This window comes from Phyllopteryx taeniolatus, chromosome 5 (genome assembly GCF_024500385.1).
Source record: "Phyllopteryx taeniolatus isolate TA_2022b chromosome 5, UOR_Ptae_1.2, whole genome shotgun sequence".
In the NCBI taxonomy this organism is placed as follows: Eukaryota; Metazoa; Chordata; class Actinopteri; order Syngnathiformes; family Syngnathidae; genus Phyllopteryx; species Phyllopteryx taeniolatus.
The window spans coordinates 29,407,816-29,422,077 of NC_084506.1; the positions used below are offsets into that span (position 1 = coordinate 29,407,816).

The 14,262-nt window shown below is 39.5% G+C and overlaps 1 protein-coding gene across 1 annotated transcript; it reads left to right on the plus strand.

Annotated features, from left to right (window-relative positions):
• Positions 1–375: 375 nt before the first annotated feature.
• pnpla2 (patatin-like phospholipase domain containing 2) lies at positions 376–10,038 on the plus strand. Its single transcript, XM_061774632.1, has 9 exons — positions 376–948; positions 2,566–2,798; positions 2,898–2,963; positions 5,522–5,731; positions 5,816–5,876; positions 6,153–6,356; positions 6,530–6,662; positions 7,930–8,052; positions 8,763–10,038. The coding sequence occupies exons 1-9, from the start codon at positions 762–764 to the stop codon at positions 9,121–9,123; spliced, it is 1,578 nt and encodes a 525-aa protein (XP_061630616.1). The 5' UTR covers positions 376–761; the 3' UTR covers positions 9,124–10,038.
• Positions 10,039–14,262: the final 4,224 nt, after the last annotated feature.

A 14,262-nucleotide genomic window follows, 5' to 3' on the forward strand; every position in this document is an offset into this window, starting at 1 on the left:
GCCCGTAGGTGCGCATGTGAGTGCGAATGGTTGTTTGTTTCTATGTGCCCTGCGATTGGCTGGCGACCGGTTCAGTGTGTACCCCGCCTCCCGCCCGAAAATAGCTGGGATAGGCTCCAGCATGCCTGCGACCCGAGTGAGGATAAGCAGTAAAGAAAATGGATGGATGGATAACATTAGCTCTCCACGTGACGTTTGTTTGTGATGCAAGTTATCCAATCACGATTGCGTTCACTAGAGTGACAGCACCGCGGCTTGTAATTGGTCACACGGTTAATACGTCAAATTTGATTGGTAACGTGCGTTTCCTTCTCAATTGGGAGTGGGCACAGAAGTTACTTATAGCCCGCCTCCTTGTGCATAAAAGCGTGACAGTGTTTGGCAGTAAACTAGGCTGAACCGCTGTGTCGGAGCAATTTTGTTGGGGTTATATTCCCTGAGTAAAAGGTCATTTACACCATATTTGTATTGCTTCTTTTTTTTTTTTTTTTTTACGTGAGTTTGGCGGTTTTATTTGGGACAAAGTTGACCAAGCGGTCTAGCCAGAGAGCTTAAAGCTGTTCGCTGCCAAATTAATCAAAGCATGTAAGCAGGCACTAGCAAAATCACGAGCGGCACTCCGACTAAACAACAGTGGACCGTTTTTGTTTTGTTTGTTTTGTTTTTTTTAAAACTTTATTTAGCCCCTCAAATCGGGGAGGGAGGATTGTGTTTTCGCCGGCCCCGGCCGACGACCTTCGACCCGCCTGTCAACGCACGCTATGTTCCCTTTAGACTCGTCATGGAACATCTCGTTCGCAGGTTGCGGCTTCCTGGGCATCTACCATGTCGGCGTCGCCAGCTGCCTGTTGGAGCAGGCTCCTTTCCTGGTGCACAACGCCAAGCACATTTATGGGGCTTCAGCCGGAGCGCTCACCGCCACCGCGCTGGTCACCGGCGTATGCCTTGGTACGTCACTCGATTGTCGACTCACAATTTATGATGGGTGGCCTCTGTAACCAGTGCTGGAGTAAGTACACCCGGCAGCTATCCTTGCAAAATCTACGCCTTTATTCCATGACAACAGCATAGAATATTATTAGACACGACTGGAGTGCCTCACTTGTTTTCTGTTCGTATTATGTCTTTCTGCAGATGTGGAAAAACTGTACTGCACTGTATCTGTACTTTAGTTGAAGTACAGATAATTGAAACTGTAAAATGAAGACGATGGTCAAAAGAGAAGTAATTATTCTACTCATTTAAGTGAAAGGGGAAAAATACTCTGAAATGTACTTTAGTTCAAAAGTTTCTCTTGTGACTTTATAAAGTTCACTATCTGAAAGCGATGCACGTGTAAAAGTACAAGTATCATAACAGAAAATAACTTTGGTTATTTACCTAGGAGATTATTACTTGAGTCAAAGTCTTAAAGTATGTCACATTTTCTGTGTTAAGGTAATTTTCTTACATTTGGAGGTAAACGTATTTGTTATAAGTGAGTGGTTAGAATTTTGATTATGTAAAATTGTCCTCGGATGTGAATGTGAGCGTGAACGTTTGTTTGACTATATGTGCCCTGCTATAGGCTGGCGTCTAATTCAGGGTGCACCCCGGGTCTTGCCCAAAGTCAGCTAGGATAAGCTCCAGGTCACCCGCGACACTAGTGAGCATAAGCAGCAGGTTAAGTGGTATGAGATGGATGTTTTACTTCATTCGTGTACTAAGATCTGGGTGTTGGCGAAGTAGTGAAGTTAGATTGTTCACGTTAGCCTGGCCATCGTACGTTATGAGTTTGCATCATAATATACAATAAAGAAAGTTGCTACGTAATACAGTCAACATTAGCAAGTCCATAAATCTTTAACTACCTGAGAATAGCTACTAGAAGTTATCACACAGCAATAGAAAATGGTGTGACACAATACAACCAATGTGCGCCGGACCTCACTGGTAAACAAGCAGATAACCACTGTGCAGTACAGAGCTAAGAGGCCCAATAACAAATAATTACTGATTTTAATGCACACACAACACTTAAGAAATAAATTCCATAACTGCTCAATCTCAAATTGTCTCACTGCAGACTGGCCTCTTGGTTGACAGAAATACAATTTAGTTTAAGTTAGAAAACAACCCATGCGCCATCCAATTTTTTCTTTTGTGGTTGGTGTGGATTTATCGTTCCTTTGAGCCATAACAGAGATGTGTGCATCACTTCCCCATTGCTGCAAAATAAAGAGTTTCCTATTCTATGATTTGCATCACATTCTCTTTTTGCCGTCACTGGTATCATTCTTTGGTACTAGTACCACAAAAAGATAAAGAACAAGCTAAACAAATGTATTGTTAAACTTTTGACTGATATGGTGAAGCCTTGTGAGATATACACACCTTGTTGGACATCATGCATAATAGCTGTTCAAAAGAATCTCTGTACCTTTGTGTGACTTGAGGTGTTTTATTCCAGAATTGTAAATTGTATGAACTAAAGGCAGTTAGTTTCCACTGTACTTTTTTAGTAACTTGAACAGTACTGCTATGTAATTTTTAGCAATCTCAATCCTTGTTATGTTGCATATACAGGAGAGGCTGGTGCCAGTATCATTGAGGTCGCCAAAGAAGCAAGAAAGCGCTTTCTCGGTCCAATGCATCCTTCCTTCAACCTGGTGAAGATCGTGCGCTTCATGTTACAGCGCACTCTACCGGCTGACTCTCACCAGATCGCCAACGGGAGATTGGGAATCTCTCTGACCAGAGTCACAGATGGAGAAAATGTACTTGTATCTCACTTCAACAACAAGGAGGAGATTGTGCAGGTGTGACTATTAATACATATTGTATGACAATTTAATAGTTAATCAAATTTGGAACCACTCGTAGTACTGTAGTAAGTTTCTTCTTCTTGTTTCCTATAGGCATGTGTTTGCAGTGCCTACATCCCAGTGTATTGTGGCATTATTCCTCCCACACTGCAAGGAGTGGTAAGTATCAAAATGATGTATGCATAATGAGAGGCAATAGGAATCAATAGCACATTAAAAAATAGCATACGGGTGTATCTCAATAAATTAGAATGTTGTAGTGAAGCCCCTTTAGTTTATCCATCCATCTATCCATTTTCTTTACCGCTTAGCCTCACTATTTCAGTAGTTCAATTAAAAGTGGAAATCAGAAATTATACAGATTCATTAAAAACAAGAAAAGCTCCTAATTTCTGTGTTAAAAATCATTTTGATTGTTTCTTATTTAATTTCGAATTTGTTGAGCTGATGAATCTTAAGTTGTGTTAGTCATAATGATCAAAATTATTAAAAATGTCAAATTTTTCACTCTGTGGGTAGTGAATCGATACGAGTTACACATTTTTAATTGAACTACTGAAATTGAGCTTTCCACGATATTCAACTCAAGCAACTTTAGATTAAGTACAGCGGGGTCTGAGATACGAGTGACCCGATTTCCAAATTTTTTGAGATACGAGCTGTCGTTTGGCCAATTTATTGCTTTGGCTTGGGAGCAAAAATTTGAGATAGCGGATCTATATGTTTACAGGGAACTCAAGTCGCTTCACAACAAGCAGCAGTTTGCAACCGTAGTAAAGGTTAAGCGGTATGGAAAATGGATTGATGGCTATATACTGTATATAAATGTCTATATGATACTGCCACACACCAGAAGGAGCAGCACAATGTCTATTGGATTGAAGCAAAAAAAGAGTGGCAAAAATTTTAATTATTTACGTTAAATTTATATCATTACTGTATGTTTTATTGTAGAGCTCAATTTTTGTATTAAAAATGCATTACAACATTTGTTGTTTTATGGGAGGCTGGAATGGATCGGATGGCATTTTCATTCATTTCAAAGGGTAAAGATGATTTGAGATAGTAACAGAAGTGATGAGCTACGAGTGTGATGACGGAACAAATTAAACCCATATCTCAAGGCACCTTTGCGTGAGCCGTTGGAGTTATGCACGGGCCTTGTTCCTTTGCCTAATATTGCATCTTACTTTCATTAACAATGTGACAAGTGGCTGCCATCTTTGTGAAATTTTCTTTAAAAAAAAAAAAACACGGAATGAGCACTTCAAACGCCTCTTAAATCCATCATTCCATCTAGTTTCATCCATTTTATCCTGGTTAGGGTCACGGGGCGCTGGAGCCTATCCCAGCTGACTTCGGGCGAAAGGCGGACTACACCCTGAACTGGTCGCCAGTCAGTCGCAGGGCACATATAGACACGGACAACCATTCGCACTCACATTCACACCGTCACTGAGTGGGAACTGAGCCCACGCTGCCTGCACCGAAGTCAGGGAGTGTACCACTACACCATCAGTGACTCCTCTTAAATCCTCCATAACAAATAATGTTTCATTTGCACTACGTAAGTTTTTAAGCACAAGTGACTCTGTTTGAAACATCACGGTAATTTCAATGAATCGACATCTCAGAATTTTGGCCCGTACGAGTGGTTGGTGGATATTTTTAACTGAAACTTTTCAGTTTATCAGAGAAGGGGTACCGAGTAGCAGATTAAATGAATCGGCGAGGAGATATGTTGAGAAATAATGAAGTTGTACTTTTTACTCTAATTTGAAGGAGTTTTCTGACCTGATTTTCTATAGGCAATATCCCACAAAAACATTCCCCAAAAGGCCTTTTTATTTTTTTTTTATTTTATTTTTTTTAAAAGACAAACATCAATTTCTTTGGCAGCCATCGTCCGATTTTCAAAAATCTTTGTGTGCTGTATTCAGTTTGAAGTGGCCGCACTTGATCATTTTTGGCAAATCCTGTCACGTTGCTCCGTTCATTGTCTCTTTTTAGTTATCCCGCTAAAGCCGTCCGATACTTTGGAAAAGTGTTTTTGTGAATGGCTATTATGTGCTTATTTTTTCTCATAATGGGCAAATTGAATTTGTCTTTTTCTGGACACTGACGCACTTTCTTAGCAGCACTGAGGTCCTTCTACGAAATGTCATTGAGCAATAGCATTTCCCAAGCACCCTCCCCTCTGTGGCCTTTGTGATAGAGTTTGGCGAGCTCGCACGTACTTGTGTGTACAAAGGGCATGTGACCAACATTTTAGAGTGGCAGTGCCAGTTGTGAATGTGTTAACTTGTGGACCTTTTGGGTTGTTCTGTCCTCTCCTAGCCTCAAAGAATGATGTCAGCAAACAAATAGGGTCTGTTTAGATGATCAACATTCTCAGTAAAAACACTCATTATTAGAGAGGAATGCATCAAACCAACTTAGTTTAACTAAAAGAAATAAAGCAGTGCCTGTGCCGAAGTCCCTTTAAATTCAGGATTGCTGTCAAGCAAAGTGTAAATACATTTATTATTTTCCATTTCTTTTTGATAAAAATGGATGGAGGGATATTGTTGAAGGATAATAATCTTTCCAAGTAGTCTTTTGGGTAATGACACTGGCCAAAGTAGCCGTAGTTCATGTCACCATTTAGTAATCTAGCCATTGGTCCTCTATTTACTGAATCCTAAAGCACAATTTGTGTCTCTTGTTCTTTGATGCAGCGATACGTTGATGGGGGAATCTCTGACAACTTGCCTCAATATGAGCTGAAAAACACCATCACTGTGTCCCCGTTCTCTGGTGAGAGTGATATCTGTCCACGAGACACCTCCACCAACATACATGAGCTCCGCTTTACCAACACCAGCATCCAGTTCACCCTCACCAACCTTTACAGAATTTCCCGGGCACTTTTCCCACCGGATCCAATGGTAAGGTCACTTGATGCCTCCTTCCCCAAGCTATACACACATTCCATGAACTAAAGTGAACTTATTGATTTTGATTGTGTCTAGGTTATGAAAGCCATGTGCAAACAGGGATATAATGACGCACTGCACTTCCTGAAGAAGAATGGTAGGAATCATAGCAACATGATTAAGATATTTTTTTAAAGCCATCTTCAAAGTTTAATGGAAAGTCAAATGTTCATTACAATAATGTTTGTCTTCATGATATACCGTACTGGGTAATCACTGCTCATCATGGCTACTCGTTTTGGCTTGCTTACTGTGTTACATAATGGACTGAACATATGTTAAATAGCTCAATTGTACAACCTACACACTAAAAAAAATATTCGTTTTAATCATTGATGAGAATGAAAACGGTGTTATTTGTATTTCTTTTCAGGACTGATCAATTTCAGCGACCCTCACATAGACAGAGCCCTGCTGGCTAACAGAGCTGAGCACGAAGGTGAAGTCGACTATGTTCACACTGACGCCAAAGGTGTTGGAGAGGAAGAAAAGAAGCATACGGTCGAAGGAACATTGACTGTTCATCCCTCAATAGAGGAGCACATCATTGTACGCCTTCCGCCTACTCTGCACAAAGGTACCATCAGATTATTGTATACAAGCTCTTGACTATGTCAATATATAATCATGAAAAATTGTGGCCAATTAGTTGCTGTCAAAACTGCTTCGTCACAGCTTCCATGGACAGTTTTATATACTGCGGAGTATTTTGACTGCTAGCAATGTTTGCTTCTTTGCCTCCCCCTGCAGCCCTAATTGAGGCCTGCACAGAGAGAAGGAGCCTGGTGCAGTCGCTTAGCAACTTGCTTCCTTTCAGGATGGCATCTGCCATGATGCTTCCCTATACTCTCCCTCTGGAATCTGCTTTGTCTTTGACTCTCAGGTACTGGTAGACTTCATCACATTTATGCTCCCTGACTCCATATCTTAAATAATAAAATTTTAAATATGCATGTGTTTTTTTAATTTTGTGTATTTACTAGAGCTGTCGAAATTAATGCAAATTCCCTTCAACGCCACAAATGCTTTTAATAATAATAATAATAATAGTACATTTTATTTCAAGTATCTCTAAAATATACAAGGACTCTGAACAATAAGTTAGTGGTTAAAATCAAACAGCGAGAAAATACACGGAATTATATAAATTATTATGTATTTTTATTGCGCAATTAATACACAACCCTAATAGGCCCCTCTTGTGTGTGCCTTGTTTCGTGTGCTGTTCCTGCTGTTTGTGCCTTGGCCTCTTGGGGGCAGTGTGGCACATGCATGAGGAAACCACACCAACATGAGTTAAAAGACCAGAAGAAGAAAGTCGTCATTGAACTGCGTTAATATGACTTGTTTTTCACAGAGTAGAAAGGATATTGTATATCTGTATGTTTAGATATTCGTTGTTTGAAAATATGATGACCATGACTTTGATGCCAATTGTTGTTAACCTGTCAGTGGCGTTTTACATGTGTTTAGGATTAGGCTGGTGATTTTTCAAGCAAAGTTGTTAAGCAGTGGTTTTGTAACCCTGTCTTGCGTCTTGGTGTGAAAGCACGTTTACTTGCTCTTTAAGTGTAAGGCGTATTTTATTCAGCAACCCCAGAGCATAACTCACTTTGTAAATGTGTTGCACAAACATCATTGGCTTCTGTTTTCGCCAGAAAACTGCGTCACATTCTCGTGTGCATCAGTACAGTAATTAACAAAATGAAAGCATACATAAACGCAATTAGAAAAGGTGTCACTATAGCGAAAAAATTAACAAAAGCTTTTTGTTTGTGAAATGAAGTATTTGTTGTATTTAAAAGTACAATGTGTGATTCTTTTTGTTGTGCGTTTAGTTTTAGAGTAACAGTTTTACAGTATGTGCTCATCTGTTTCATGTTGGGCTCGAATTTGAAATGTTGCAAAAAAGAAATATATTTTCACAAGGTACGCATATTTGTCCACTTATAGGTTTCTAACGGTATAAAAAGCTAGAAAATATCCGTTTGTTGTACATTTAGAACAGATACGAAATGTGCGAAAAAAACATGATTATTTGCAAGATACCTATTTAAAATCATGCGATTAATTACAATTAGAAATGTTAATCGATTGAGAGGTGTATTCAGTATTTTTATGTTGATATTTGTTTTTGATGTCATATACAGACTTTTAGAGTGGTTGCCAGATGTGCAGGAAGATGTCGGGTGGATTCAAGAGCAGTTGGTGAAAGTCCTTCAGCATGTTCTGCGCCAGGCCTCCAAAAGCATTTCGCAGCATGTTTCTGCCCGGTAGGTGTACTTTCAACACATATTGACTGTGATTATGCTTTAGTTAAAAATATCTAATTCAAGTATTTGTACGAGCAACTGAGCAAGCGGAGATGTGTCACATTTATTTGGAAGTTTCTCTGTAAAAAATGGTGGTGATTATTGAGGGTCTTTGGACATTGTGAAGGGTTTAAAACAGCACAAAACAGGTGTTGATTATGCAGGTCTAATTGTAATAGGTCATTCTATGTTGAATTGTTGGAAAAATTTTAGTGTCGTATTTGTTTTGCTGATGTCATGAACAGCAGTTTCTGTAATCACCAAAGTGGGCACTTACAAGAACAAGACAGTAGATGGCAATGAGTGGCCTTTGTTTTTGGAGCAACAATTAATGGTTCTTGCTCAGCACATGAGCAACCCTTCCACAAAGCTTTATGACAACTGATTGTTCGTCTTTTTTTGCATAATCCTTTCTGCAAATTAACAAATGACAACCTGCGATGAGAACAAAACCTTGAACACTTGCTCTTGGCATAGGTAGGGAATAAGGCGGACTAATCATAGAGCTGACCTTTGCAATGCTCCCCTGAAAATTATAAACAAAGTCAGTTAATTGGTAACATGCAGGTGATACTTAAAAAGGAATGTTTCCTGAGTTACATGTTACATTCACAACAGGATACAACTTGGTTTAACAGTTACACCCCTACTCGTACTGCTATGTACTTCAGATTCTCCTGTCAGCTGGAGCTGCACCACTACCAGTCCCTCCCATCCCAGATCCGCTCCACCAGCCTGTATGCCAGCTGGATGGGTAGCAGCACTCTTTCAGTCCAGGACATCTTCATGCGTCTAGACCAGTACAAGAGACAGCTGTTCTCTGGAACATTTTGCGTTAACATGGATCTGGAAGGGTCTTTTAAAACGGGGCCTATGTCAGTGGAAAAAAACTCTCCTTCCTTCTCCCCTGCAGAAGGATTCCCAACGCACACAGGTGGTCTTAACAACTCCCGAGATGACATGCGACACTTTGATTCAGATGTACCACTTTTAAATCCAGGTGCACATCAAACAAATTACTATGAGTTCTAAATATGACCATTGAAATGGTAACAATTTACCATGCATATTTTTAAGTGTAATGTATACAGTTCAAAAAGCCCTTAGCTGCAGTACGCTCGGAAATGCTCATCGCTGATTTACATCTGAACGGCCAAGGCATGTTTGTGTGTTGTCAGATGCAAACTTGAATCGTAAGACTCTGTAAACAAAGATGCACACTTTTCAAGTGACATGGTTGAAGGAGGTGAGTGTTTGTTTTTCTGGAATGTGGTTTGACTTGTACTTAAGCATAGGTTACGGCTGGAATTTGGCCCTATGCATGAAATGTATAGTATCAAGCCCTTGCTATGTTATGTACTCTTTTGAGACTGTAGGAAGGAAACGGTGAAGCCACCACATAGCCTATTGCAGGAAGTTACTCCATACCGTTTTAAGCAACCGTCAATGCAGCATTCTGAATTGAATACACAATGTTTTCTTTCAGGTGTGAATGTACTGTAAGTGGATGCCTGGTAATTGACATACTTCTGTATACTATATATACCAGTCATGTTGTTCTCCATAATCCTGATCTACTTACATTACAACCATGTACAGCTTTTAGAAACATGATGTAATGCATGTTGTGCTTTTAGTTGTATTCTAAAACTCTTGTTATGTCTGGTTATGCTATGCGACCTGATTTCTTAACTGATTTTAATTATTTAACCAAAGAATCACCTTATTATGTAGCGGAATTTATCACAGTTTCTTTTCTGTTAAGCTACCTATATTGTGTTGGACTTTTACACTGCAATGTGAGAAACTGCAACTGTGTGACTGAGCCTCAAATGCCTTAAACTCACATTTAATGACTGGTGAGTGCATTTAATGTGTAATTAAAAGGACACAGGGAGAAACACTTTGTGACCAAGAAATAAACTGGTATTTTTACCATAAACCGCTGCTACGACTGTTATGTGGGTATCCACATCCAGAAAAGCTGGGATTTGCCATGAAGCGTGTTCACTGACTGGAGAACAATACACACACAGTTCTAACCAAATGCCACTAGTTGAGTTTTTGGGAAATCATCCCAGGAAAGTTACAAACATTCTAGTGATGATTCATAAGTGAAAAACACTCAGGATACTGGAGCCTTTCCTAGCTGACTTAAGGCAAAAGGTGGACTACTCCTTGAACTGGTCACCAGTCAGTCGCAGGGCACATTGAGACACAGACAACCACTCGCACTCACATTCACACCGTCACTGAGTGAGAACTGGAACCACGCTGCCTGCGCCAAAGTCAGGCGAATGCACCACTATACCATCAGTGACTAATAGCAAATATGTTTAAACAGAATATATGTATACTTTTTTTTATTGAAAACCCCTCAGATTAGTCTTGTATTCAGTAGGTTTGTTTCATTGATCAGCCATAGATCAATGTCAAGTTGTCAACAATGAGTTGCTTCCACAAAAGGATTTATCCCTCGCACAAACTGTAACATAACTGTCATCACACACTTATCTTGTTGTGCTTTCTTGCATAAGCAGTTAAACAATGAGTCACTGATCAGCTGAGGGAAGTATGGATGAGAAGATAGTGATACTACCACAATTTTAGGTGTAACACGCTCCTGTGGAAGCCTCAGTTCATATGACAATGCCCTCCGGGAAGTGGGGTCATACACTCACTGCTCACAGAATTATGTATCGTACACCTGCCAAACCTAATGATAGCCAATCCAATAAGTGTATTAACATTGCTTTAATGTTCGGTTTTTATTCCCACTACCAAAGTGATTTTAATGCAGTGTTTATTATCTTGGTAGTGCATTCATACAATGCAGTTCTTCATGACAAGCACAAAAACATTTGTCAAATTAGAACGTCTCTGATAGTCTCAATCAACAGTGTCCATTATTAGATTAGATAGGCGGAACTTTTTGATGCAGCTCATGTATTTGGACCACATACTATAAGTGCATTAGTCCACTGAAGTACAAATGCAAAAGATATACAGGCATGTTAATATGTTACTACATGTGGGCTGTCTAATTCCATATCTGGCCTAGTGGTTAGCAGGTCTGCCTTACAGTTCTGTAATTTTGGGTTTGACTCTCAGCTCTGATCTGTGTGGTGTTGCATGTTCTCTGGGTACACTGGTTTTTATCCCATTCCAAAAACATGTATGTTAGGTTAATTGACAACATTAAATTGTCCATAGGCAGGGTTGGGAGGGTTACTGTATTACTGTATTCCAATACAGTTACTAGTTGCCTGTTAAAAAAATGTATTCAATAACATAATCCAAGTACCACAATAATAATGTAACTTGATTAGTTTCCATTACTTTTGGATCACTCCAACCCCAAATATGAGGATAACTTCAATATCAATAAAATAGATGTTCTATCGTTTTTTGTGAACGTATAATATGCATGTTTTTGGAATGCGGGAGGAACACGGACCACCTGGGAATCAAATCTAAAACCTTAGAACTGTGAGACAGATGTACCAACCTCTTGTTCACCGTGCTGCCTAGCTTCATCACAACGTTTTTTAAATCTATCCACATGACTCAGAGTGTGTATTTATTGAGTGAAATGGAAAACTGAGGACTTATTAAATTTGTGAAGGCAGCCTTTGCAGTTAGTGCAAGCTTAACCTCTGTCCTCACTGATATGCACGCACGCACGCACGCCTCTCACTTTACACTACAATGATGCGCTGCTAACAGGAAAAGGTCTCCCCGCATTAAAACTGTAATCCTGCAAAATAATCCCAATTTTTAACAAATGTATCTGGAATCTGATTACATGTTTTTTTTTTTTCGGGAACTGGAGTGGACTAGTTACCTTTTTTTTGGTATTCTGATTACATAATCCCATTACATGTACTGATCCGTTACTCCCCAAGCCTGTCCGTAGATGTTAATGGATGCTTAATTCTCTTGACCATTCTAAAGGTGCCTCTCGCCCAAAGTTGGCAGGGATATGCTCCAGGCTCCATTTTTGTCTGAGGCAATCCTGATGCACCACAATGAGGATATGTCGCACTCCACTCCACATTTAAAAGGTTGTATGACTCTACTGCACTGTGTACTTTACATAACTAATTGCTTTATTCTTTTTTATTTCATGTCTTCGATTTTGTGTTTATTTGTCGATATGTATGTGTCTACAAACCCCAAATCTAATGAAGTTGGGACGTTGTGTAAAACATAAATAAAATAATTTTTACAAATACAATAGGGACCTCGCAGGTCACCTGCTAAAAAGAATCCAATGATTTTCAAATCCTTTTCAACCAATATTCAACTGAATAAACTACAAAGGAAATATGTTTGATGTTCAAACTGATGAACGTTATTGTTTTTTATGCAAACATTCTCTGATTTTGAATTTGATGCCTGCAACATGCTCCAATAAAAGCTGGGACAGCCAAAAAAAGACTGGGAAAGTTGAAGAATGCTAAAAAAAAAACATTCCACAGGTGAACAGGTTATTTGGAAACAGGTGAGTGTCACGATTGGGTCTAAAAGGATCATCCCCGAAAGGCTCAAATGTTCACAAGCAAGGATGGAGCAAGGTTCACCACTTTGTGAATGACTGCATGAGCAAATAGTCCAACAGTTTAAGGACAAATTTCTCAATGTACAATTGCAAGGAATTTAATTATCTACAGTCCATAATATCCCCAGAAAATTCTGAGAATCTGGAGGAATCTCTGCATGTAAGCGCCAAGGCTGGAAACCAACATTGAATGCCTGTTACCTTGAATACATCAGGCGGCACTGTGTTAAAAAACAGGCATTATTGTGTAAAGGATATTACCATGTGTCACTGATGGTGTAGTGGTACACTCGCCTGACTTTGGTGTGGGCAGTGTTGGTTCAGTTCCCACTCGGTGATGGTGTGAATGTGAGTGCCAATGGTTGTCCGTGTCTATATGTGCCCTGCGACTGACTGGCGACCAGTTCAGGGTGTAGTCCGCCTTTCGCCTGAAGTCAGCTGGGATAGGCTCCAGCGCCCCGCGAGCCTAACCGGGATAAGTGGTGTTGAAAATGGATGGATGGATGGATATTGCCATGGGGGCTCAGGAACACTTCAGAAAATCATTTTTAGTTAACACAGTTCGCCACCACATCCACAAATGCAAGTTAAAACTCTACCATGCAAAGCGAAAGCAACACAACAACACAACACCCAGAGATGAGATGGACTGACGAAAAGTGGAAAGGTGTGCTGTGGTCTGACAAATCCACATTTCAAATTGTTTTGGAAATCATGGACATCGTGTCTTCCCAGCCAGAGAAGAAAAGGACCATCCGGACTGTTATATAAATCATATAAATAAATATAAAAATAAGTGAAAACAATGTATGATAATGAAATAACAGCAGGTTCGCTAGCAGAATCACTGTGCACTATTGTCTTAGCCTTTTCGGGTGCAGTAATGTTTATTGTTCACTGTGGTTACTGCCAGCCCTAAATGGCCACCACCTCCCACAATGCAGTGCAGCTTTTGCATTGCATTGTGGCATGTGGAAGCCATTTTAGGTAAAAAAAAAACAGATTCCTGAAGCATGTAGCCAATGATGTTTATGCGGCACGAGACAAAGCATAAAGTTCCTTCATCAGCCATGCCAAGACTGTTCATAAACCAAAAATAGTATGTAATCCGAAGTAATTTCTCTTTTAAAATTGTTCATAAACCTAAACGTTCATAAATTGGGTCATTCGTAAACCGAGGATTCACTGTTCGTTTTACACAATGTCTCAACTTCATTGGAATTGGGGTTTGTATTCGAGAGAAACAGCACAATTCTTCTAGATGTCCTGGATACTGTACATAGAGTATTGACTATTGACAATAAAAAAAAGAAATCATTGAATAACATTTCTTTCAGTCATAAGTCAAGCTCTACTGATCCTCAACGTCTGCCGACCATTTTTAAGACCAGTGGTGGGAAGTAACACCGTACGAATAATTGACTACTGTAAATACATTTTCATTTATCTGTACTTTATTTGAGCATTTATTTTTCTATTGACATTTACTCCCTACATTTGAAAACAGATATCTGTACGTTCTACTCTTCTTCTTAATTCTTAAGTCTTGATTTGTAAAAACAAATACAGGTTATGTAACCGAGTCTCCCAAACACATGTAAGAACATGTG